The sequence below is a fragment of the Borostomias antarcticus genome (genome assembly GCF_949987555.1).
Source record: "Borostomias antarcticus genome assembly, chromosome: 2".
Taxonomy (NCBI): domain Eukaryota; kingdom Metazoa; phylum Chordata; class Actinopteri; order Stomiiformes; family Stomiidae; genus Borostomias; species Borostomias antarcticus.
In genome coordinates, this window is record NC_140235.1 from 5,781,045 (window position 1) to 5,806,757 (window position 25,713).

At 43.9% G+C, this 25,713-nt stretch overlaps 2 protein-coding genes across 5 annotated transcripts; both read right to left on the reverse strand.

The window, feature by feature from the left end:
- Window positions 1–15: 15 nt before the first annotated feature.
- ppp4r3b (protein phosphatase 4, regulatory subunit 3B) lies at window positions 16–15,654 on the reverse strand. 4 transcript variants are annotated; one of them, XM_084460364.1, is made up of 15 exons: window positions 15,228–15,654; window positions 14,342–14,397; window positions 14,098–14,196; window positions 12,957–13,580; window positions 11,283–11,360; window positions 11,008–11,124; window positions 10,676–10,792; window positions 10,456–10,587; window positions 10,184–10,286; window positions 9,997–10,038; window positions 9,710–9,868; window positions 7,131–7,440; window positions 4,273–4,421; window positions 3,806–3,930; window positions 16–1,818 (listed from the first exon to the last, which is right to left on the reverse strand). In XM_084460364.1, exons 1-15 carry the CDS (start codon window positions 15,367–15,369, stop codon window positions 1,720–1,722), a joined length of 2,352 nt encoding a protein of 783 aa, XP_084316490.1. In that variant the 5' UTR covers window positions 15,370–15,654; the 3' UTR covers window positions 16–1,719. The 4 variants fall into 4 exon arrangements, with proteins under 4 accessions (XP_084316490.1, XP_084316488.1, XP_084316489.1 ...); XM_084460362.1 differs by having other exon boundaries at window positions 3,806–4,011; XM_084460363.1 differs by having other exon boundaries at window positions 4,273–4,424.
- An 848-nt stretch (window positions 15,655–16,502) lies between these two features.
- Window positions 16,503–24,397, reverse strand: pnpt1 (polyribonucleotide nucleotidyltransferase 1). Its single transcript, XM_084461468.1, has 28 exons — window positions 24,209–24,397; window positions 23,758–23,818; window positions 23,536–23,610; window positions 23,334–23,439; window positions 23,153–23,202; window positions 22,843–22,906; window positions 22,682–22,729; window positions 22,319–22,432; window positions 21,736–21,922; window positions 21,569–21,620; window positions 21,335–21,392; window positions 21,147–21,243; window positions 20,873–20,975; window positions 20,695–20,765; window positions 20,574–20,610; window positions 20,379–20,445; window positions 20,163–20,252; window positions 19,964–20,017; window positions 19,749–19,858; window positions 19,528–19,599; window positions 18,249–18,312; window positions 18,077–18,160; window positions 17,873–17,956; window positions 17,582–17,688; window positions 17,288–17,343; window positions 17,087–17,165; window positions 16,924–16,971; window positions 16,503–16,833 (listed from the first exon to the last, which is right to left on the reverse strand). Exons 1-28 carry the CDS (start codon window positions 24,325–24,327, stop codon window positions 16,678–16,680), a joined length of 2,313 nt encoding a protein of 770 aa, XP_084317594.1. The 5' UTR covers window positions 24,328–24,397; the 3' UTR covers window positions 16,503–16,677.
- Window positions 24,398–25,713: the final 1,316 nt, after the last annotated feature.

Below are 25,713 nucleotides of genomic sequence, written 5' to 3' on the forward strand. Positions count from 1 at the left end.
ATTCACAAGTTTTAATGCCAGGGTCACATTTAATCTGACAACTTATCAAATATCAAATGTATACAAATGTTTAGAATGGAGGATAGTGGTAGTAAATGCACTTGTACAAAATTGTCATGGAGGAAAAAGAAAAGAAAACTACGGACTCTATAAACAATCGTTGAAATGGATCAACATTTTGGGCACCGGCAACCGATTGTGGTACTGTAGCTACATACTCCTCAGACTGAAATGCTTTCATCTACCTGTCACTGCCTGACCTCTCAAACTATACCTTTGTCAACAGGAATGTCTATTTTAAATGGCAGCACTAAGTCTAAAACTGCCACTGGTTCAACTCGGTTTTGAAAATGTTCTCGAACCACGGGGAGCTGCACTGCCAGTAGGTTCATCTCAACCCATCACGAGTAGCTTCTGAACTGGGATGGAGCGTGAACCTCTACTTCACCACACCTGTGTAGATCTAAAATTACTGGGTAGGCATAAGTAACATGAAGATTAAGAATGGTATTTGCCATTTCTTATACCTGTCCAATTTTCTCAGATCTACACAGTGCAGAGGAGAAATAGGGTCTTGTTAAGGATTCAGGGGTAGTGTGAACTCCTGAGGGGGGACTGTGTTCTTATAAAACAAGACACACCACAGAGCTACAGACACCTCCAGTAGCTTGGGTGAGTCGAGGAGCCGCGTCGTCAAGAGACCACTGAATACACACAAACTCCAGACATCCTCAAACGTTGGCTGCAAAAATTGACTTTACTGCAGTTTAATACATGTTATTTTTAAAACCAGCATTTGCAACTCTTAACTTTCTACAATGAATCAAATAATGGGATTAAAATCTGTGCAACAAAATAATACACTGGCAGGTATAACTCTCCCCTTTTAAAATCATTTAAGGGGGCGAATGATTAAAAAGAAAAAAATATCTGTACAGTACTTTTCATAAACTCGTGAATACAGGATTCCTGGCTGAAATAGTCCTGTGTGTATTTGAGCCTCGGCCAAATGCAGCCCTGGCTTCCATGGTCGAGTCCTGCTCCTCGGAACTAAGCGACTTGGTTGTTTTTTTTTGAAGGTTAGTTAGTTGTCGTTGTCGTCATTTTCTTATCCCCCATCACACTGTCACTCTCTCTCTCTTTTGGAGTAGTTGTCTGCCTAGTTCCCTCCACCCGACCCAAAAGAACAGTATCTGTGGGGGGAGGGGGGCCGGGGTGGGGTTGGGGGTCCACACATTCAGCCAATCAAGCTGCCATTACTAAGCGGCTAGTCCTGCTAGCCTGACTGGCTGTCTGGTTCTCCTATCAGCCCCGCAGCTTCATCCTCCACCGTGGAGCCATTGGCTGAGGTCGGGGGCGATTTGTGGTGGTTGGGGGGGGAGGGGAGTGGGGGGGGTCGAGTGAGTGCAGCGCTTGCTGTTGTTGTAGCAACAGGGAGACACCTTGGCACCGTTGTTCAGCCTGTCTGGTCCACAGGCCTGGTAGTGGAGGAGGGGTGGGGTGCAGGAGAGAAGGGGGGGGGGGGGGTGGTAGAGGGGGGGATGTAGGAAGGCATGGGCTCTGAGAGGGTGGGTCAGTAGGAGGGAGGGGGAGGAGAACGGAGGAGTTGGGGAGCGGTCTCTCTGTCTCTCCAGCAGCGGGGACCGCGTGACAGACAGCGGCGCCGGCGAGCTAGCCGACCAAAGACCGGACGACTCCGTCCATGCGCTCCTGCCGCGCTTATGAGCCCAGACGCGGCCGTTTCCGCGGCGACTGCTCTTCGTCCTCGTCGTCCTCATCTTCGTCGTCGGGGTAGTCCACCAGGCCGACAAGTCCAGTCTATTGGAGACAGAGGGAGAACACAGGTAACATCACAGCTCCTGTCCCATCACGTAATGCTAAAGGATTGCTGATCTGAGGGTGACAGTACAGAGGTCAAAAGTAGGTAAAGCTGAGGACTGAATTGTTGATCAGATTCAACATGTATTTAGTACAACAGCATATAGTTATCCGGGTCAGTCACAGAGACACACTTCGCAGTCAATGGCTTTGTTCACACGGCACTGAAATGTGACCCAAATCCAATCTTTTTGCCTACAGGCGACATAGGTCTGATTTTTTCATGACCGTGTGAACAGCGCAAGTCACATGAAATCAGATTTTTTAAATTCCAACCTGGGTCGCTTTCAGAGGTGGTATTATATTGGATACATGTCTGATGTTTTGCAACGCGCCCGCCCTCGGAACAGTCATGTCGTGTTTAATGCGACTTTTTTACATCACTCTAGAGCGGTGACTTGCAAATTCGTGAAGCGTTCCACTGTGGTGTGCTTGTGCGGCATACTGCACGTCACAAGACCATCCTCATCCTTCTCATTTGCTCATACCGTCGCCGGCGTCCACTGCACAAATACTTGAAAATCAACCCGTAGTAAAGGCTAACTTCGGTTGTGGTTGTAACATTATCCATGGTTAACGTTACTTCCGTAAACAGTGCGCTGCGTGTGACGTTCTGACGTCTGTTATTGTTCTTCTGCGCATGCGGGTCTGTTCAGGGCTGTGGTATGTTCACACGGGAGTCAAATAATAGGTCAAATATAGGTTACATTTAAAAAGTCATGTGAACAGCTAAACAAAAAATTTTGATCTGTGTAAAAAATCCGAATTGAGCGTTAAGACCTGCCGTGTGAACTAAGCCAATTTTCCCTGATCAGACAACATGGTATTGAGTTTGTCCCACCTTTATAGTCGGAGGTCTGTACCTATACATAGTTTCACTCCAATGGCTAGAGTTCTCTCCAACTATGACTTTACACCCCAGTGGGCAGTGTGCTCCTTATAGATATACGCTTGATCTCCTCCAGACCCCCCGACCATGACCAACTAAGGGGTCATGTCCACATAGCGCCTTTTTCTGAGCGGCTGCGCCTTTTTTTCAATTGTTTTCCAATGAGGAGAGAGCGTTGGCGGCCGCCTAAAGCGCAGCACCCAGCGTCTTTTTCCGAGCGCTCCGGCTGTTTGAGTGGAGCGCTCAAGTTGAAAATATCTCAACTTTTCAGAAAGGCACTGGTCTCGTCACTGCCGCTCCTTTCCAGCAACCGATCAGATATTGGATAGGGCTTGACTCGTCAGCTGTCTGGAGTCATCTCTCAAGTCCCACACCTGGCTAGTGAAAGGATATCTCAAAGGCCACTATCATATCATAATAAATACATCCAGTCAAGTTGTCAGATGCAAGAGACGTGTGATTATTAGTTGACTATCTACTGTGTCTAGCTAGCTAACTGGTTATGTTTTAGGATGCTATATTCATCTACTTAGACGCAACATTGTTACGAAACTAGCAATTGTTAGCCGGTCGGCTAGCTAACGTAACGTTATGCCAGCTGTGTCAAACTCGGCTGCTCATAAAAGGCTGCTCATATGCACAGTGAGCTGTTATGCTTGATTTAACTTTCTAAATGGTTTTGGGTCACTGAGTGACATTAAGGTACTGATAATTAGAGACGACAAATGTCAATATTCTTTTGCATCAGATATTTTTTATCCCTCACTGTTTTCAAAAATGTGGCGTTGTTTTGGACACCACTATGTCATGTTTGATAGAAGCGCTGCAGGGCAACGGGACGAAGCGCTCCCCAGCGCCCTGCAGCGTTTTTTTGCCAGAAAAAGGGACACGGGGCCTAAGGCATGTATAGGTTCTTGTGCCGAGAATAGCTAAGGCACTAGAGACAGAAAAACCTCTCATCACTCATGTAAAGCTACTGCCAAGCGTCTAGGTAGGAGAGGGGTTGATGGCGATTGGGACGGCCAGTGGCCGACTCACCTTGACCACCGGCGTGGCGGGCAGTGCGGCCGTCTTGGCAGGGGAGCCGTTGTTGGGCGCCGCGGCGGCGGCTGGCGAGGCAGCGGCCGGTTTGCCGTTGGCGCCGCTGGTTCCGTTGGCGGCCCCTGCAGAATGAGAGAAGGTAAGCTTAAAGTGGCCAGGCTGGGTCCGCTCTGGGAAGTTCTCCTTGTCCTCAGACTCTTTAGCTGCAACGAGATGGAAAACACACAGGATGAACATTGTCATTACGCAGTGCAGGACACGCTAACCTGAGGTTGAGATTTACAGAAGCTTCAAAACCCAGAGGTCTTAATATCCACAGATGTCAGGATGACCTCAGTGTTAACCAAGCTTTAGGAAAACTCGCCCCTGGTCATCTGAGATCTGTCTGCGCAAAACGGATCTAAGTTGACCATCCGCCCACCAACCCATTGAGCACTGCAGTGGAGTAGCAGAAGGATACACACCTTTTTTGGCCTCCATATACTTTCCGTAGCTCTCGGGGAAGTCTTCATCAGACCGGCTCTTCTCCACGGGCTCCCCATCTTCGTCATCCTCGTCGTCGTTGAACCACATCTCCTCATCCTCGTCCATCGACCGGGCCTCCCGGCGGTATCTGCTGCCAGGGAGACGACACAGACTCGGAGTCACGTGACGCAGAAACTAAGAATGGCTGCTTGAGAGTCCACTCCAGCCGTTGTGGCGTTACAATCCGATTCAAACTGCCGATGTTGGTGTTTAATTCATCAATCCTGTTCTGCAGTAATCTGATATTCACAAGAATAGTTGTGTTAGAGCCATTTTTGCGGTAGTTTTTTTTTTTAAGCCTCTGAAGTTCTCTGCATTCCACCCTGCTTGCCCCTCTTCTTGCTCCGACTGAGCTCTTTTCTCTGCTGGACTTTTGGTAAATGGTAGAATGACCGCACTTCTATAGCACTTTTATCCAAAGCGCTTTACAATGGCCTCTCACCCATTCACATCCAGCTGGCCATACGTTATCCCGCTTATTACATGGCTACTTACCAACAACATTAATACTAATAAGTCTACACTTTTTATTTCGCCAGCAAAATGGTCCCATGGGCTTTAGAGTATTCAAACTTTCAGACAACTTTCAACTGTCGGCCATAGACAAATGTGTTGCCTTCAGCAGCAGTGAAGATTGCTTGTTGCAGTGAAGATTGCTCGCAATTATCGAGAAATAATTCACCGGCCAAACGCACAATTCTCCAATCAGAATCGAGTATTTCAGAGAGCTGTGTAATAAAATATCTATATTTGTCCTCCTTTTCATCGGTGGGTTTTGTTTTATAGTTTGGCTTTCTCCTTGTTAATGTTGCCAGACAACAGGTATTTAACAGTAGCAGACTGGCGTTACTGTGGTCTAGCTATGCTCACTCCAATTGTTTGCCGGAACACCACAAACTAGGAACAACAATCTTATTGTTCCGGTCTCCCCCCAAAGCCGTGCCATTCCAGAGTAGCCAGGCTATTGCCGCAATCCAATTTGATTGCTTGGCATGTTGGATAGCTTATAATCGGTCATATTGTCCTGTAAATAGCAATTAAATGTGTTAATGTCACTGAAATAGCCAAATGCCATTAATAGTTTATAGGGAGCATTAATACCTTTAATCATTTATAGGGATGCATTAATCCGGCCATTCCAACGTCGTTTCCTATCGTAAGAGTCGAGAATATTTGAAGGAAGCGAGGCTGCCCATTTTCTGCAGCATGTAAAGTTTATTTTGACGATCTGTGCACATATAGACACATCACTAAAGTTATGAGAACGAACCCAGCTGTTTCCCTTGGTGGTAATTTCTGCAATACAATACAAAGTCACAAAGTTTGCACTCATAAAATTATAATCACAATTCTTTCCTATTCCCATTTCCCTGTCCCATCGTAAAAATCAAATTCTCCTACTTTAGAACACATTTTGGGGATCTGAGTCAGAACAGACTATTTTGTTTTCATATACAGACACTGGAAATAGACTTCCCTTGGCAGAGGCAAAAAAATCGAACGAATGATTATTCTTGTTTTACTTATAGTATTAAGTACTATTAACTGTTTATAGTGTGATGCAAACATGTGTGTTGCAGCTCTCCCACTCTGCCCGTCTCTGTGTGTGTGTTTGTGTTTCTCTCCCTGCAGGGCGGTGATGGTGGGCGGAGCTGGGAGGGTCGTTACCGCTGATTGGGAACACCTGGGCGCGCCGCCCAGGGGTTAAAACCTGTCCCAGGCTCGTCATTCAGGAAGATCCCTCTCCCTGAGCACATCCTTTGTTCAGTTCTCTTACATGTTTGTTATATTTATATATTATTAAACATTGGTTTGCTATTCTAAGTTCCCTTTTGGTTTGTTCGCCTTGTTTGTCAGGGCCCAAGAGCCGGTTTGTGACAGTGTGCTTGTCAATTGTTTATTTGTATAAATAGCCTATTAGATAATATTAGATATCTGATATCCGTGAAAGCCCCTGATTTTCTGCATTTTATGCTAGGCTATAGGTACGAGTCATTCCGAGTAGGCTGCTGATATTTGCCGACACAACAGACACTGGAAATAGCCTATCTAATGTGTGGACATAGACATCAATCAATCAAAGCTTTATTTGTATAGCGCATTTCATACCCAGCGGCAACACAATGCGCTTTACAGAGAACAAGGGAGGAGAGCATACGACCCACTCTCTACATATTCCAGAGTGAAGAAAAAAACAGTAATCACCCGGGGGCCAGATAAGTGAGCTGTAAAAATTCTTCTCTGACCCCTCTCAACAAGGCGATCGAGCAAGCTTAGATAAGACAATAAATAATAAAATAATTTTACTGTGCGGCCACACACATTGTACATACTATTTTGTTCTAATAAAGAGTTTGAATCCTTTAATAACTGGCCTTTTCGTTTAGTAAATTGATTCATTGATTTACATAATAACAAAGTCTCATTTCAGTTTTCTGTAAAATCATAAGTCAAAAAGCATGGAGTGGGAACGGACAGTCGTGGGAATAACAGGGTCAAGGTTTTGCTGTGGCGCGGCTTTGACCCTAAACCTATGGTACAGTGTCTACACTGTATAAGGACAAACACGAGTCATTTCCTCTGAGCCATCATGCCAGATATTTTATTATTTGACAAGTCTCTAGTTTACCTGCAGATTAACCGTTGATCTATATATTTCACATAATTTTAATTAATTAATTTAGCTCTGGCCTCTTCTTTTAAGTTAGTATTCAACATAATGCCTTATCTCAATGAAATGTACTGAAACAAACATGTAACACAAAAAGGCAATTTATTTAGCCCCCAGCCCACTGACCTGTTGAGCCTCTGTGTCTGCCTGTCCTTCTCTTGCTCGTATCGGCCCTTCAGCCCCTTGAAGGTCTGGACGTACTCGATGGACTCCAGGGCTTTGTAGAAGTTGTCGACGATGTGGGCTATTAGAGACTTGATGTCCTCCACCTTGATGAACTCAAACAGCTCGATGATGGCCGAGTTGAGGAGGTTGTACCTGGTCCCATTGTCCAGCAGGGCGTTGATGACTGGCTCAAACAGGTTCCCTTTGATGATGTAGCGGTTGTAGTACTCATCCTTCAGGCCAATGATCCTCCTCATGAAGCGCAGGGCACCTGGGGACAAAGACAACGGCATAGTTATCAGTCCGCTGTTGCTCAGTTAGGGATGTAGGTTACAGTGTTTCCCCTAGATTTTTGTCTTGGTGGTACACACTCGGGGTGGGGGTTGGGGCACATAAGAGGACTGCTAAAAACACAAAACCTGGTATTTTTCACCTTAAAAGGGTTTCTTTTGGCCAGGCAGGTAGGTGGGTACATTATCCCCCAAGCAGAACATTTTGATATGGCGTTCACTCCATAATTTAATTTCATGAGAGAATAACAGTGGGCGGAGCGATTTAAGGATGGGTTGCCAGGCTAGCTCGGAGTGTGGTGCCCACATCGTAGTGGTTGCAGGTTCTAGACCCTATGAATACAGAGTCCATACTGAGGGAAACCATTCAAGAATTCTTCTCCATACCCATCTGGCCTTGTTCACCATCTTTCACAAAGACTGCTGAGTATGAGAAGGGCAATCCTCCACCTAGTCTACATCTTCCCACTACACATCATACACTATATGGACAAAAGTATTGGGACACACCTCTTAATCATTGAATTCAGGTGTTCATTCAGTCCCATTGCCACCGGTGTATAAAATCAAGCACTAGCCGTGCACTCTGCCTCTACAAACTTTGTGAAAGAATGGGTCATTAAAGAGCTCACTGAATTCTAGCATGTTACTGTAATATGATGCTACCGTTTCAAGTCAGTTCGTGAAATTTCTTCCTTCCCAGATATTACATGATCAACTAAGTGGAAGCGTTTAGGAACCACAGCAACTCAGTGGCAGACCACGTAAAGTTACAGAGCAGGGTCGCTGAGTGCTGAGGCGCATAGTGTGTAAGAATCACCAACGCTCTGCTGACCCAATAACTGCAGTGTTATATCACCGAGCACTATGCCAAGATGTGGTGTAAAGCACGCCGCCACTGGACTCTGGAGCAGTGTCTGGGTTTGGTGAATGCCAGGAGAAAGTTATCTGCCTGACTGCATTGTGCCAACCTGAAAGTTTGGTGGAGAAGGGATAATGGTTTGGGGTTGTTTTTTTGGGGATTGGCCTAGACCCCTTAGTTACTATGAAGGGAAATGTTAATGCTTCAGCTTACCAAGACATTTTGGACGATTCTATGCTCCCAACTTGGTGGGAAGAGTTTGGGGAAGGCCCTTTTCTGTTCCAGCATGACTGTGCCCCAGTGCACAAAGCAAGGTCCATAAAGGCATGGTTGGGTGAGGTTGGTGTGGAAATACTTGACTGGCCCGCACAGAGCCCTGACCTCAGCCCCATCTAACATATTTGGGATGAACTAGAACGGAGATTGCGAGCTAGGCCCTCTCGTCCAACATCAGTGTCTGACCACACAAATGCCCTTCTGGATGAATGGGCAAAAATTCTCACGGACACACTCCAAAATCTTGTAGAGTCTTCCCAGAAGAGTGGAAGTTGTTATACTGTAGCTGCAAAGGGGGGCAAACTACATATTAATGCCTATGAATTTAGAATGGGATGTCATAAAATCTCCTGTAGGTGTAATGTAGGTGGCCCGATACTTGTGTCCATACATTACATTACAGTCATTTAGCAGACGCTTTTATCCAAAGCGACTAACAATAATTGCATTTAACGTAGGAAGAGCCAATGTACTACTACTTGCCAGAACTCACAAGTGCATCTTCTTTCTAAAACAAGTGAATAAGAGCATAATCTAGTGCTGAAGGCAAAGTGCAAGAATCACAATCTAAAGTACAGTGCAATATAATATAATACAATAAGTGCTTAGGTGGGAGGATTGTTGTAGTACTTCTTGAAGAGATGAGTTTTGAGCCTGCGACGAAAGATGGGCAGCGACTCTGCTGTCCTGACATCAGTGGGCAGTTCATTCCACCACTGCGGGGCGAGATAGTGGGGCCATATAGTGTATATGTGAGAGGGAGTGGACAGGGAAGGTAGGGAGAGGGAACAACACTCAAGAATGGAACATACCCCAGGTGTTCCTTCTCTCCAGCGTACCCCAGTTTAGGTCATTTCCAATACTCAAGAGGTTGAAAATATTGAAAAAAGGCCTCGCTACTATTTTATTGAAGAAAACAATGTTTTGATCTGAGCAGAATCTTTGTCAGGTTACTTGGATTGGACTTCAATCAAATATTTTTGGGAGCATAGAACCAGATTTGCAAGCCCCTTTTCACTATTTGGAATCCTGTACTTTGCAGTTTGGCTCAGCACCAAAAAAAGGGAGACGTGCGTTAAACCTATCACTAACGTTGACCCTACTCTACTCACAGAGGGCCAAGAAGGTGTGTTTGGAGTTCATGAGCACCAGAACTCTCCTGAGCAGGTCCTTGTTCATGATGTAGGTCTTGATGTGGTACGTGTGGTGCTCCACACAGAAGGTCAGCAGCTCCAGGATCAATGCCAACAGCTGGGCCGTCTGAAAATTATCTACAAGACATGACGCAGAGGACAGTTAGGTGGCATTTCAGCACACCTTATGACATGGATTAAGCTGAATGTGAATGTGCAGTACATTGTGTAGTACATTGTTTTATGTTGAGTTCAAGACAAGTTACCTGGACACACTGGGTTGATCTTGGTGGAGCCCTCCTGTAGATCTGAACGACAAAGTTTAAACTGTTAATCAGTCCACCAACAGAAACCATGCCAACATTCAGACAATAATTAGAGCACAAGAGGCACAGCACAATGTACAACAATGAGTCATATCCATGGTATTCTACCCCCTGTAGCCTAACTCACCTTTGGAGTTCTTCTCATCGGCGGTATTGGCCAGCAGAGGAGCTGTGAGGACCTGCATGCAGTACTTGTAAAAGAAACTCAGGAACTCTGTCTTCTCAGTTTTCTGTTGGGTAGACACATTCTGGTTAGATCATAGTTTTGCAGACATATGTGCAAGACAGAGGGTAAGAGATACAGGCAGAGAGGGGCAGTGAGACAAAGGAAGAGAGGAAGCGAGAGGAAGCGAGAGAGTGTGTGCATGGGTGTGCTTGTGCGTCATCTGAGGTTCTCACGTTGGTGGGAGCCAGCATGTTCTCTGGGTCAATGAGCGTTCTCAGAAGCCCCATCAGCTGGACGGCTCCGCCCAGCTCGGGATCCGAGTCACATATCATCTGCTTGATCACCACGTTTATCAGCAGCACGTCCTGAGGAGCACACGGACACAGTCGAGATGCAGATCAAAGCTGATCTGAGGCCTGTGTACTGTGCGTATGTGTGCGTTTGCCTCCTTACGTCGTCGGTCTGCTGAGGCTCCTGCATGACAAACTCTCGGACCATGGAGGGACTGAACTCCACCAGGTACGAGAAGATGTCTGTGGCTGCTGCCCGCACCTGCAGGTCATCCATTCCCTGGGGAAAGAGAGGGGAGGAGAGAGAAAGAGAGGGAGAAGAAGTGAGAGAGAACAGACATGGGTTATATGTACTGTTAAGTGAATTGCTATGAGCTTTTGGCAGACCCGTTTTGAAACGCATGAAATGAACAGGGTGAAAAAAAAGGTGGAACACATTGTTTGATATACATCTATATCATGATAAGGCTGATACAGTCGCTTGAGAATACATACCATGACTATTTCAAGAGCAGGAAGAATGCCTAGATTTGCCAGAGTCTTGAAGAAAACATCCCTATTTTGCGGTTGCAACGTTTGTGAAAAAGCACAGAATTCTTTGAAAAAGTTCACCTGTAGGGGGGAAAAGAAAATTAACGGGTGGCAACATTCCTGATGGGAAAATGTACTGTAAACCGTACAGTATAATACTGAAATGTAATAAAGAAATGTACTGCATTTCCTTGAAGCAATCTAAACTAGAGGGTAGAGTTGTACATTATCAGACTTACTAGCTCCCTCCTTTTACTGTCCTCTGTGGCTTCGTCTGTTAGCTGTGCAAAGACCTCAGTTAGGAACTTCTCATCCTCCTGTAGCACAGGGAAAACTGGGTTTACAAACACACCATCTATAGCCTCTCCATTCACCAAGGTACACGCTCTGTGAAGAATGGAGGGACCCTCTTTAAAGAGGGAGCATATCAAGATAGACTGAAAACCCAGATTCATTAAAAAGGGACAATATAATTTATTGACAAGAATTGTTTTCAATAACTTACGGTAAATGGCCTCTCATTCACACACATTCACACACCAATGGCGGCAGCTGCCATGCAAGGTGCTAGCCTACTCATTGGGAGCAATTTGGGGTTCAGTGTCTTGCCCAAGGACATGTGGACAGGAGCAGCCGGGATTCGAACCGCCGACCCTACGATCACGGGACGACCTGCTCTACCTCCTGAGCAACAGCCGCACTTCAGATCATGTTGAGAAGAGACTTCAGACTCGGAGGCAGATGCCAGATGTGTGGCTGCGCCCTTTTGTGTTGCAGGTTACATTCACAGTAGTTCAGTCTCCCGTCAGTCAAGACAGGCTAGACGGGTGTAACAATAGCAGCAGCTCTGTCACACCACAACATCCTCATCGTTTACAACTTGATATCAACGAAGTGCTGCCAGTCCGGGTCCAATACATAATGACTTCAGACTAAATGACTTTTAAATGAGGATCAGATACAGTATCTAGTATCTAATACGAGCCCTTTCACCACTATCAAAGCAAAAAGAGAAACACCCAAAGTTTAAAGTCTGAACTGTACATTGAACCAATTAATTGAGGAGAACTATCTGTAAATAGTTATCAATGTTATTGGTCTATGAGCCACCCTTTAACATTTGTATGTGATCCTACTATTTACAACGCAAAGCATTCTAGATAAAGATCAATCCTGTTTAGTAGGAATCACTAGTAGAATACTACTCAGTAGAGATGCAGATTTACTGGCCGTACATCAGTATTGGCCGATATTTGCCTTGTTGACTCATTGATCTATCAGCAATAAGAAATAAGATGAAATTCACCGATGACAATGGCCTGGCCGATGGTTAAAAAGGCTTCTGAAACAGGCTTCGGTCATGTGAAAGAATGCTATATTAAAAGGTTGTTTCACACATTTGTATGAATGAATGTGCTCATTCAAAGATAGTGTAATGAAAGGGTGAATGACTTTTATGAAGATTTCTTCCCTGGCATAAAGAGAGGAATAAATAGCAAAAAAAACAAACAAAAACATTGGTATATCAGCCAAATTGTTATTTTAAACATCGGTATCGGCCTAGAATTTCACAATTGGTGGTGCATCCCTACTATTCAGCTGACCAAAAGGTTATCATGCGAGAAAATCTCTACAGAAAGAACTTTTGTTACAAGTTGTGTGCATCATCTTGGCACCACACTCGAGGTGTGTGTGTGTGTGTGTGTGTGTGTGTGTGTATATATATATATATATATATATATATATATACACACACACACACACACACATATACACACCACACACACTGGCACACTGACACTGGGTCACTGAGGCAGATAAGGAGTTTAAAAATGTTGTAAAACATGTTGGTTTGCTGTCACATTATACTTGACATGACCTCCTGTCTCTTTGTAAGGTTCTGCTCGTCTCACCTGCAGCATGCTGACGATCTCCACCTTGTTAAAGAAGATGAAGGAGGTGAGGGTGGAGAGGAAGTTCTCCTCAAAGACGGACGGCGTGGGCAGGATGATGTCCTGGATGTACTGCACCCGGTACGTCTGGTGGATCTTCTGCCGCAGCTCTGAGTCCGTGATGGGGATCACCTCCTTGAACTTGGCCGTCTTGGTGAGGAACTCGCGGTGGCGTTTGGGCTGCACCAGCGCCGGGTCGTACTCCAGACAGCCCACCACGTCCATGATGCAGTCGTCCGAGAACATCACCTCGAACAGCGCCGCCTTGTTGAGGAACAGCACGCCGCGCACAATCTCGTACAAGTGGTGCAGGCCCTCCCGGTTGTCCAAGTTTTCACACACCTGGAAGAGCTGCAGCAGCTTCTTGATGTAGCCCTCGCTCATCAGGGCCAGGGCCAACTTCTCCCTGCGGATGGGTGAGGAAAGGACCGAGGTCACCAGGTCAGCGATCTCCTCCAGACGGGCCTGCTCACAGACGGGCAGCTCCACCAGATGGCTCGTCTCAGGCATCTCCTCGAAACGCTCCTCCTCCGACTCATCGATGGGGTCCTGGGTGATCTCCAGCGTCGGGTCCTTCCCCTGCACCTAGAAAAAACAGGAAACACAAAATGACTCATTAGTTAGGTTAGTTGGAATGGCAAATTAGTCCTGAGGGGTGTAATGAAAATAAAGTTGACTTAAGAGACATTAAGACTTTAAATAAGAACAATGTTGTCCATTTTCCAAAGGTTCCGCTGAGTCCCCCAAAAAACAAAACAAACAAAAGCCTGACTATTATAAAAATGTCTGCATGCAACATTTACACGTGACAGATGTTCTATTCTTTCAATTACTGCAACATAATAGTTTAACCTCCAGACCATAAACGAGCCCAATGATGCATCATAAATCTCTCTAAAACAGCTGTATGCAGGGGTGAAAATTAACTTTTTGGCTCACGGTGAGTCACCTGCCAAGGGGACTGTAGATGGAAAAAATCTACCGGCCAAGTATTGTTTTTTTCAGATAGCCCTCCGAAATCTAGTCGCCAATTGGACATTTTACCTGCATTTGGCCGGTGTTAATTTTCAGCCCTGGGTATGGAAACAATATGTTGTCTTACCTGACAAATCTTCTCCCAGATTTCATCACAACCAGCCTTTTCCTGAAAGCTCAGAGCCAAGTCATAGTTTTCTGCTTCGGACCAAACAATCAGGGTGTCCTGGGGGAGGAGACACACAGAACAGCTCCATGAAGGAGGGGGTCTCCCCATGTAAGAATACTTTCTTTGCACTGGAAGAAACACCACATACAGTATATATCACGCATATATCACGCAAGCATATAATTAGAGGCTGTATACTCACTTGTTGTTTCTGATATGCAGTATTTGGGCTGATCTTGGACTCCAACAGAAGTGAGCCTGAAAGATGGGAGTGTTTGCTATTAACAAGCGATTAACCCTGCATCCAAAATTGGGCATTTATGTAACGAATTTACGAATGTAACGAAACCCTATTTTGGATGCAGGGACACATTTACTTAGTGATAATAAGTGAATCGCTACAATGTCAACAATAATATAGTTGGGTGTTGAACAAACGAACAACAATCAGTGATGTGACTTAACTATATGCTAGAACTAACCTTCAACCGCCTGGTGACAGCTGCATATGTAAAAACCAATGTGTTTACATAACATTACGATGTTAGATGAAAGGGAACAAAATTCATGCCCGTAGTAACGTTAGCTAGTTGGCTAAAAGTTAACAATCGCCATGGCTCACTTAGCTGCGATTGTTAATCATCAAACAGTTGGACTATAAGTAAGCTAACTTTAAGTAGAAAGCAAGTTATCCATCTTTATTGTCTGATGAGCTGATTAGCTAGTCCAACCCATGAAAGACCAAGTCAGTGGTCTTAGCTAAGTGCATGAAGTTATAGCTAGCTAGCACCAGCTAAGTGTAGCAAGTTGCTTTGCTAACAGTGGCTGGCCCAGAATGTGAGGCCTGTGTTAGCTAACTTAACGTTAACTTACATGTTATCTGGCACAGTGTTTACTGGCTAACTTCACAGTTAAGGTTAACTATGTGCGAACACAAACCAACACAACGCTTTCAAAGTGTCAAGCCACTAAATATGCAAACTAACGTTGAAGCAAAAGCTAAACAAGGGCTACTGATAGCGAGTTAGCAATATGCTAGCAAACAAGCTAGCTCGCGTTAGCTAGCCTGCTAGCAGTTGGAAACTCACCGTCAGATTCGGCCCGAACTAATAACGAGATTCCCTTCAATCGTTCCACAAACGTTGACGATACGTGTCCCGTGCCCCTGTCATCCCACTGGCGGTCTTCATTCAGAGTGTATACTTTCACCCGCCGCCGAGTATCCGACATGGCTGCCGAGGAGACGCTAGCGAGCTAGCTAGCCGCTTCACCCTCTCTCTAAAACAGGGCTTTCTTATCCTCGAGATGGAAACTTTCTTTCTACCCGCATGTTCCAGACATACGTCTGAGTATGTTATTCACGATAATAGACGAAAACTTTAACCTAATTCGCCAGCATAATACACTGAGATATATTGTATAACTCCCTCAGAAAGGCCGGATATCTGACAGTCAAATGCACAGTGAGGACACAACAACTACGTCGGCCTCTTCACTACCGTCCACAGAGCGCCATCTTGTAATCCGATCTTGTTCTTTTTCTTCCTCAACGTCAATCAAGCAGCCACCGCCGCGGGGTCTCCACTGAGGGGCTACGGAAGCCGGTGGGTGATTCTGGCTTGACTGATTTCACACACAGTTACAAAGGAAGCTATACCGGTTAACCCGCATGGTGGTGTATTTTTTTTATTTTCTTAAAAAAGAATCATCATATTGTAATCTATATCATGCAAGCCAACAATGTAAGCAGAACAAATCAGGTTACATGGTTAATTTCAGTGTTGGAAATAACTGATTATAAAGTAACGGATTACTGTAATCAGGTTACGTTTCCAGTAACTTGTAATGTAAGGGATTACATTTGAATGTGCAGTAATCAAATTACAGCTACTGACGTAATAAAAATCGAATTACTTCTGAGTTACTTATGCATGTGCCTGCTCCCTTTCATTTGGTTGATGTGTGCATGTGGTCTCTGCAGTAGTGGTTGAACTGACTGTCCTCAGGATTGAGATATGCCAAGAGTGCTGGTATAGGATCAGATTATCTTGTGTCTATTATGATCTGAGATGCAAAACTGATCCTAGATCAGCATCCTAGAACAGCACTTCCTTTCGGGTAAGGAATGATCTGGTTTTAGAAAGTAACTCAAAAGTAAGGAACTAGTAGTCATTAATTTTCATAGAGTAATTAGTAAAGTAATCTAATTACAATTTAGAAAAAATGATCAATAGCTTTTTATTTATTAACTTTACATTTATTATACATTAATGTATACAATACATACAGTACAAACTGAAGTGGACAAAGTATCACATAAAAATAAAAATGTTATGTCTGTGACATGTTTCATGCCAGTGAAATCATACTAGGTTCAAAAAAGAGGGTAAATTTTGTATGAAGAGATTTGATGGGGAGAGACAAAAGTATAGTCCGAAAAGGAAGAGAATGTGACGAGATCTATGAACAATTCGTTCCAAAATCTAAAATGTATCTATATACAGAGGCAGGCTACTCTGATTTAGAGCAGAAAGGAAGTTACGAGGAGGTGCTGGACGTTTGGTCATTCCCTGGTCCCATGGAGATGCTCTGTTTCTCACTGAGAGTCTTAACAATAGTTGCTGCGGGAGATTGTAATACCTTCCGTGAAAGCCTCATTCTTCCATCTGTTGGGTCTCGTCCAAAGTATTTCACCTGTTAACAGAGTTCCATCAGAGAAAGTTAATCAGGCCACACAGAGTGTAAACAGCAGCATATGTTTACAATTTCTACAGTGACACATACTTGGATCTGCTGGCCAACGTCTAATCCCAGAGCACTTGGATGTTTTATCTGAAAATGCAGAAAAGGCAACCGTCATGAATCAACAAGGAACAAACTTCTAAAGCAACCCAACCCACCCACGCTGCCTCTGCTACCTTTGAAACTACTGGGACTGCAGTCTTACCCGTTTGTGGTCGAGCTGAGAGTTGTGGAGCAGGACGGCGCTCATGTTGGGGTACAGTTTCACCATCACACCAATGTCCCTGAGGAGGGAGGGAGGGAGAGAGAGAGAGAGAGAGAGAGAGAGAGAAGGATGCTCACTGATTGTCTAATGTGCTGTATCAAAAAGAAAAGGTGAAATGATGCTGCACAGTTCCTTGTTTACCTTATCTCTGTGATGGTCGCAGTGTAAACAGCACCAAACTCCAGCTGCAGCTCTTGCTAAGAAGGAAAACACACATCACAATCTAAATCAGTAATTCATATTAGACTACCAAGAAGGGGGATGGATAGCATTTAAGGGATTAGCCAAATACAGCGGAATTAATACCGGTAATAATGCTTTCAGGTTAGTGACAATTCAACTGAATTAATCTATGAGATTTAGTGTATGAATACTAGGAAACCTATTAATCACTGTCATTGCCCATCTGTCACAGCAGGTGGCATTGTGACTCACATCATCCTTGCAGATCTCTGTGATGAACTCCTGTGCTTCGTTCATGGCCCCTGGTGTTGGAGCGAACACAGAGAAGGTTTCCTCATCCACCTGGCTTATCGTCACACCTGGCCAATAGGAAACAAACAAGTTGCTCATGAAAGGAAGTAATAAAATGGAAATATCTTCTACAAACTATACTGTACATAGATGTCTCTGAATCTGTGGGGAGACCTGTGATGCTTGAGGTGACTAACTCTAAACAAAGATAGAGGTCATACATCTGTGCTGTCTATCACTATGGAGTGTTACCTGTCTGAGCTTGTAACCTGCGAAGATTATAGCCGCCTGGTCCAACAAAACGGGCTCTTCTGGAAACAGGGACTCTGACATTCTCTACAACAATAGACAGGAGAGAGGTGAGGACAGAACGGTGAGAATAGAACATCTTTCCATCTGACCACAGAAATAAATGTATTCGAAAGGAAAAGGGGTTAGTAGCAAAGTCGATCGTACCAACAACAGGGCCATTTTCCTTTCTGGTACCCCTGGGCTTGGCTATGGTCCGGTTCATGATGGCTAAAATCTCTTTCTTGGCCACTGCAAAGCAACCAGGTTGATAGCCTCAGTGTTATTTGGGATGAACAAGCTTAATCTTAAAATATCCCTAATGTGACATTCTTTTTACCTGTAGCTTGCTGAATAGCCTCCATAACGAGTTTCAGAGGTAAGCCTGGGATTTTAACATCAGCCTACAGTAGGAGAAGAGAGGTAAACATAACAGTGAAACAGATCAGCCATTGAGAGGAGAGGAGGGAAATAGGGCTATTAACCAATAATTAAATAATTACATGATCTGTAATTAATTAATCGCAATTGATCGCATATCTTTTTTTTTTCCGGGAAAAGCCCCCAAATGAAGTTATTTCAATTAAAAGACATTACATTATTGTGGCAGATGAGTAAAGCATAAAGTGGAAATTACAAAAGGTGGCTTTCATAGTCAATATATTGTTTTGCGACAGCGCAGGGCGAGAGGTAATGTTTTCGGTGGCGTGTCTGTCCATACGTCTGTTAGCAGAATTACTCAAAAACCACACTACTACTCAGTGAAAGGGTGTAGCATGCATCCAATGTAGAACCCATGAAATTTGGAGCAGATCCGAATTACGGGGCGGGTCCACGAGCCATCCAAACACGGCTGGCCATTCATCTCCATTTATTTTTTTAACTTAAGGAGCGAAATATTCCCTCCATTCATTGTCAATTGGAGGAACTGAAATGGCCATATCTCAACATAGGAAGGTTACAGAGACGCAGGGTTTGGACTGGCATAAAGCTCTTGACCTAACGATACCAAACATGTCCTGCTTGCATGCACGTGCGCGCACAAAAATGCATTCATAGGCGGAGGTCTGTGCTTTCTGAGCAGCATTTCTAGTTAAATTATTATTTGCAATATCTTGTGTAAGGCTATGAATCAATCTGAGCAATTTGCCAATACGTCCGTGGATTTTCAAAACTACTGTGCCTCTTGATTCCGGGTTGTAGCTGCATCGGAGGACATAATTTGCAAAGCTTGTCTTCTACCATAGCAATTAACAGCGCATGCAGTCCATAGCAATTCATTTTGCGACCGAGTTTGTCAATTTGTCTGAGGTAGACTTAGCCTACTCATTCTGTGCTGTCTGCTCTCTGTAGCCTATAGGGTCCACTGGGCAAAATCATGTTTTTATTTATTTATTTATTTATGTATGTATGTATTTATATATATATATATATATATATATATATATATATATATATATATATATATATATATATATATATATATATAAAAAATTAGAATAATTTGCATTCATTAAATTAACACATTAATCTTTGCATAATTATTTGATCTAATTAATGCCTTCAATTGATAGCCCTAGAGGGAATTAAACACAGAATATTCAGCTATGGTACTATACCTGTAAGGCATTGATTCCCTTGCTTGTTCCTGCTAACTTGAAGTCCATATCTCCTAGGTAATCTTCTATTCCCTGTCATGGAAAAGAAGATAAACACTATCAATACAGCTCCATGCCTGAGGGATCCCATAATAAAAACACAAATGTGACATTCAACATCATAGTCTTGGTGGTTTTAAGGGGCACACATAAGATTAAGAGAGATATGGCAGACAGGGTACCAGAATGTCAGTTAGTAATCTGTAGTCCTGAATCTCTGTGAGCTTCTCGGGGTTAGGCCTGGAGATGAGCCCAACCGCTACACCTGCCACCGCTGATGAGATGGGCACACCTGGAACACAGGCATACATTGGACTGTAAATGGAGTGATGCTTAAATCCAGGTACCAATGCTTAACACTGTCCATTCCAGCACATCCAGTATCTATTTGTTGTACCTGCATCCATCAGGGCCAAACTGCCTCCACAAGCTGAGGCCATAGATGAAGACCCTGGGGGAACGAGGGGGAGAAGGAAGATGAACAGGCAAAGCAACAGGGAGGGAGGCCGAGGCGGATAGCATGGCACACAGTCAATCAACATTATTTGCTCCAATGTTGGAGACGCAGTCCGATACATTTGCCCAATGGAACTCACCATTGGACTCAAGAACCTCAGAGGTGACCCTGATGGTGAAAGGGAAGTCTTTGGGGATGACCGGTCTCAGGGCCTTCTCAGCCAGAGCCCCTACGATCGGAGAGAAAACAAAATAATAATGCCTGAAAGAAAACTACACCAACTACGATGTGAGGTTCAACCCATGAACCACTGACATTTTCAGGATTTAGAAAACTTTATCGACTGAACACTAACCGTGACCGAGCTCTCTCCTGTTCATGCCACCCATCCTGCCGGTCTCATTGGTCGCATATGGAGGGAACTGAAAACAAACAGGATACATTCAGATCAGATCAGATCACAAACAGAACTAGACGATAAATAAGATCAAATCCCAACCTTCCAAAATTGTAATGAAAACATTTTCATAACTTGAAATGTGATACTCACCTCATAGTGGAGCATGAAGTTTTTGTCTTTGATTCCACTGTTGAAATAAAAATAATAATAAAACACAGTCACACAATGTAACAGAATTTTGTAAAGTATACGATTCCTACAGTAACTTTACCTTAAAGCTGTAGTGATGATGTCAGTCTTAACACTGGATTCGAGGGAGTCGAATGTTACACTGCATAGCACCTTCAGTGAGAGAAAAGCTTTACTAACATAGCTGCGATATTACTTCACCGTACGACAGTATAATACTATTTCCTTCCTCCTAGGGACAGACAAGTTACATTCCCTACCTGTGTTTGGCCTCTCTGGAACAGTGCTGACCCATGAAGGGGTTTAAAGATGTCCACGTCACAGGAGATGTTCCTCAATGAAGTCAAGTCCCTACCGTCACACCTGCAAGGCACACAAACAGGCCGACATCAACGAGGATCTTCTGCTGTCTCGTGGTCTACACGCACATCATATCAACCAGGAAACCCGTACTTTATGGTTTCAATCCAAGTATTAAGCACCAAAAGTTCCTCTGAAATATTATTATGAGAATGGAAGGCTGGGTATTCTTACCTTCTGTACTCATTCAGCACCAGGTTACGGAACACCTCCTTGGAAACCGCGTTGAAGGACTCCATTACCTCAAAAGGATCAGCCTGAGGATATTTTTCTACAGGGAGGAGACCGTAAACAGGAACCATTAAATCACTGACAGATGTATCAAACCCATCTATGAAACCTAGATTCTGAGACTGACATACCTTTAATTTGTTCCTCTGTTTCTAGGCGGATTTTGTTGATGGCTTCATCTCTAGAGATCTGAAAGGAAGCAGTAGTAAATTACTGACTATAATAGTTAGTAAACCAAAGCATATAGTACTGTAACAGTAGTAAACACTCCGAGACACAGATTAGGTGACATTCATCTCCATTGAAGGTGCTTTATAGTCATTAGGCTTAATCTAGATTTGGGAAACAAAGACTTTAGCACTTACTTTATCATGTGAGTAGTCAGTGAAAACAGCATAGATCTTTTCAGAAGCTAATCTGGAAGCAAAAACAGTTATGTGTTAGATTAGATAAACATCACATCAGACATATGGCATCCACACATGAGAAATATCAAATGTAGATAGATCTAGATACTAGGGGATTGTTATACTGTCGTGTGTGCTCCACTATCTCGGCTGGGGCGGAGAAGATCTTGGGGGGTATCCGCTTGGTGACTTTCTGCTCTCGTGCCAGCTGCTGGATGCCCAGGATGATCTGCTGAGCATGCTTGACCCCGACTTTCACCGCATGACAGAAGTCCTGCTGCAACACGTTCTCACCAGATGCCTCGATCATCACTGCCACACACACACACACGCGCACGCGCACACGCACACACACACACACACACACACACAGAGGGTTAAGGCATACAGCCAGTGGATATACAGCATGACACACAATAAATGATGTATAACAATGTTCAAGAACAACGATCTGTCAATATTCATGTCCACAGACATTCCAATCATCCCATTGAGGGTCATATCAAAAGGGCCTTAGGCTGCGGTCACACGGCAGATTTTGCAAGCTGCTAAAGACGCAAGGCACACTGCATTGTCCCTGGCTGACACATATTGGATGGCGGAGAGGGCATTGCACAGGTCAAACCCATAGGACTAACCAACTTGGTATAATTTGGTTGGGCTGAGAGGCTGATATAAAGGACCTGAAGGTGATATGACCGGACTAACCCACTTGGCTGGAGGGGGCGCCTGCCACTATGAGGTTGAGGGTGCTGGAGGACATCTGCTTCCGTGTTGGGTTGATGAGGAATTCTCCATCGACCAGCCCGACACGAACCGCACCTGAACACCCCCCCAGGAAACAGAACATGTGGTTAGTAAGTAACCTCAAGTAAGAGGTTGGTTTTTTTTACTAAATAAAATAAAATAAAAGGGGTTGGAGAACACAAATGTTTTTTGTTTTTTTTAACCTTTATTTAGACAGGTAAATCTCATTGAGACACTGAATCTCATTCTCAAAAGAGACCTGGATGTTATAAGATGTTAATAGTACATAAGTAATAAGATGTTGTTCCTGTGTGACTGCCTTACCGATGGGTCCATTCCAGGGGATATCAGACAAGGCTAGAGCAGCAGAGGCTGTGAGGAAGAGAAACCACTTGATTGAATTGGTCGATGGCAGAATCATGGTGAGTCATTCAGTCCTCCATTCAATCATGCCACTGCTTTTTCAGGGCCAGAAGTCTCCTCACCTCCATTGATGGCCAATACATCTGGATCATTGACACCATCTACCGCCAACAGGTTACATGCCACCTACAGTTTTCACACACACACACACACACACACACACACACACACACACACACACACACACACACACACACACACACACACACACACATATATACACACACACACACACACACACACACACACACACACACACACACACACACACACACATTTAAAGACCTGCAGTTCACACACAGAGACTACATCACATGCTAAGCTTGCATAATGGTAAAATGTACACAAGCACAACCAAAACCAAAGGCTCACCTGAGTGTCATAGAAATAGCCGGCAGGAAAAAGAGGCCTGATTGATCTGTCTGAGATGAGATGATGAAAAAGAGGCAAGTATGCAAAAAACAATATACATACAGTTGGATTTGGGCCTACATCTAGACATCTTTGGTATTGATGTTATTGCCGTGGAGTGGGCTTGTCATAGCGACCTCACCTATAAGCCTACTGGTCAGGATCTCATTGTCAGTGGTGCCCAACTCGCGTCTCAGATAGTTGGTAGGGATTCTACCAGCGGCGGCTGCTTTCTGCCTGTAGTCCACCTGTCAATCACAAAGTTACAGCTCTAGTCTAATGGAACTGAATAAGAAGAAGTCTACATCCGACAGACATGTCATGTGGAGAGAACATTAACTTACAACAAGAGGCATGAATTGGGAGGGGGACGGCTTTGTTTTGCTGACAGCAGTCACCATCACTGAAGTATCTCCGAGCTGAGGAGAGAGAGGTAAAGAAAGAAAGGCAATACTGCATGAGTAACACAGATTGGTGTGAACATTAGGCGTAGTGTGGTACTGTGTTAATGTCTGATTGTATATAAAGGATGATAGATTGGATTAAATATCATCTAAAATATGTACCTGCACAACAGCAGACCCATCTGCAAACCTGGCCAGCTTGCCTGTGGAGATCTCAAGTTTTCTTCAGGGGGGAGAAGGAATATATAAATGGGTTAGAAGTAGAGTAAGTCAGTCCATCAAGCTCTAGGTGCCTGATAAACCTGGTGAAACTAAACTCAAACTGCTGAAATTGACCATCTCTGCACTAAGAGAGATTAAGCAATGGAAGTCCTGCTATTAAGTAACTAGCTAGCCAACTTCAGGGAGAAGTAACATTGTCATTCTGAATTTATTTAGTCAGTTAAGTGCAAATAAGTATGACAAATGAAAGCTAGCTAATGAACCGACACTTACTTGGGAAGGTAACGTTTCGACTATTCAATGTCTGCAGGATCAGTAACCAAACGTTACCTTACTTAACCAGATAGCTAACGTCATTGGCAAAGATGCCAACTAGACTGTGTCAACTTACTTATCCCCCAAATCCACTCCGACTTTTCGTATCGTTCCGTGACTGCTCCACACACTTTGATGGCATAACCGCACATTTAGACGGGCCAGCGAGGGCCCAAGTCTGAGCAAATGTCTCATATCTGAGAACTGTTCAAAACAATGTTGAATTGACCAGCTAGCCTTCACACAATATTTTTGCACATGGGGGCATCCATGACAGTTCGTCACATGTGCGGAAGCACGTTGGCAAACACCGTCCTGTGATTGGACAGTCACGGTGTAGCACCAAAACGAGGTGCTAAGAAATTCCCTGTTTACAGTTCCTCTCATATAGAGTGCCTTGGAAGCGCAATCTTTTTGTTGTGTAAGAAAACTGAGGCTGATTTGATTTTACTACAAGAAACACATTCTTGTGAGTCAGATACAAAATTCTGGAAAACTCAGTGGGGTAACTTGGTCTATTCTAGCCATGGTACTAATCATTCTGCTAAGGTGTCAATTCTTTTACATAAATTTAAAGATGTTCTTGAAATGGTACCCTCTATTGATGGTAGATGTATTGTACCCATGGAGATTGTACTGACAATCAAGCTTCTTTGTTACTATCTTTATTATGTTATCTTTATTATGTGCATAGTAGCGCAGCTGCTATAACCAGCTAGGCACACCAGAGGGCGCCATTACCTCGCACTTAATTTAAGGAAACTAAACTTTCACTTTCACTTTATAAATTACTAACGTTTAGATAACCTTCTTATAGAAAACCTTTATTTTGTAAATGTAACCGAGTCCCCCCCAAAAAAGTATTGTAGCTACTAACCTTACTCTAAATTTCTAGCCAGGCGAGAATATTCCCCATTCGCTATGTTTGAAGTAACTTTAGTCAATCCAAAATGTTTTTAAAGTCTATAAAACTGGTTAAACGAGTTGGTTCGATATGCATCTTTCAGGCCAGTTAATGTCGTGAGTTCCCAGTGAATTCTTGTTACATCTTTTGCCATTCTGGATCGAATTGATCTTGGTGAGTCTCCGTATTTTTATCAGGCTAGCTAGCTACAGCTGGCTAATATTCATGTCAGTTCCGAGCTCGGAGAGGCTAGCTCCAGGTAGTGCAGCTTGGCAGAAATGTTGCATATTTCACAAAATATGTGATTGAAAATGTTGTGTGTTTGTGTGTAAAGTTCCTTTGTCTGGCGATCCAAACAATGTAGAATGTGCACTTTTGCCTGTATTCGTTGGCTTTGTGGATATGAAATCTAGCACTAGCTAGCTAATGCTATCTCGGACGCTCTCGAGCTGTAACGTTGTTGTTGTTAGCTAGTTTTTTGTGTAAAGGGTTAACTTACTCTCTCCAGTTATTGAAATATTTAGGTTGTCTAATAGCCTGATGGTTTGATTTGTACGTAAATCCAATCATTCCTCGCCTGTTGGTTGATGCTATAACATTATTCCTGTATGTGTAGTCGTGTGGTAGGTCGACACTGACCCATTAGTAATACTACTACTGTACTACTACTACTACTA

Excerpts from the sequence above, each read along its gene's own strand:
- ppp4r3b (XM_084460361.1), bottom strand. The coding sequence starts at position 15,369 with ATGTCGGATACTCGGCGGCGGGTGAAAGTATACACTCTGAATGAAGAC. Across the intron at positions 14,197-14,341 it reads CTGCATATCAGAAACAACAA|GACACCCTGATTGTTTGGTC; the intron begins GTGAGTATACAG and ends CTCCTCCCCCAG. Across the intron at positions 4,012-4,272 it reads GTATATGGAGGCCAAAAAAG|CTAAAGAGTCTGAGGACAAG; the intron begins GTGTGTATCCTT and ends ATCTCGTTGCAG.
- pnpt1 (XM_084461468.1), bottom strand. The coding sequence starts at position 24,327 with ATGAGACATTTGCTCAGACTTGGGCCCTCGCTGGCCCGTCTAAATGTG. Across the intron at positions 23,819-24,208 it reads GGAGTGGATTTGGGGGATAA|AAAACTTGAGATCTCCACAG; the intron begins GTAAGTTGACAC and ends TCCCCCCTGAAG. Across the intron at positions 21,393-21,568 it reads CTGACTACTCACATGATAAA|ATCTCTAGAGATGAAGCCAT; the intron begins GTAAGTGCTAAA and ends GCTTCCTTTCAG.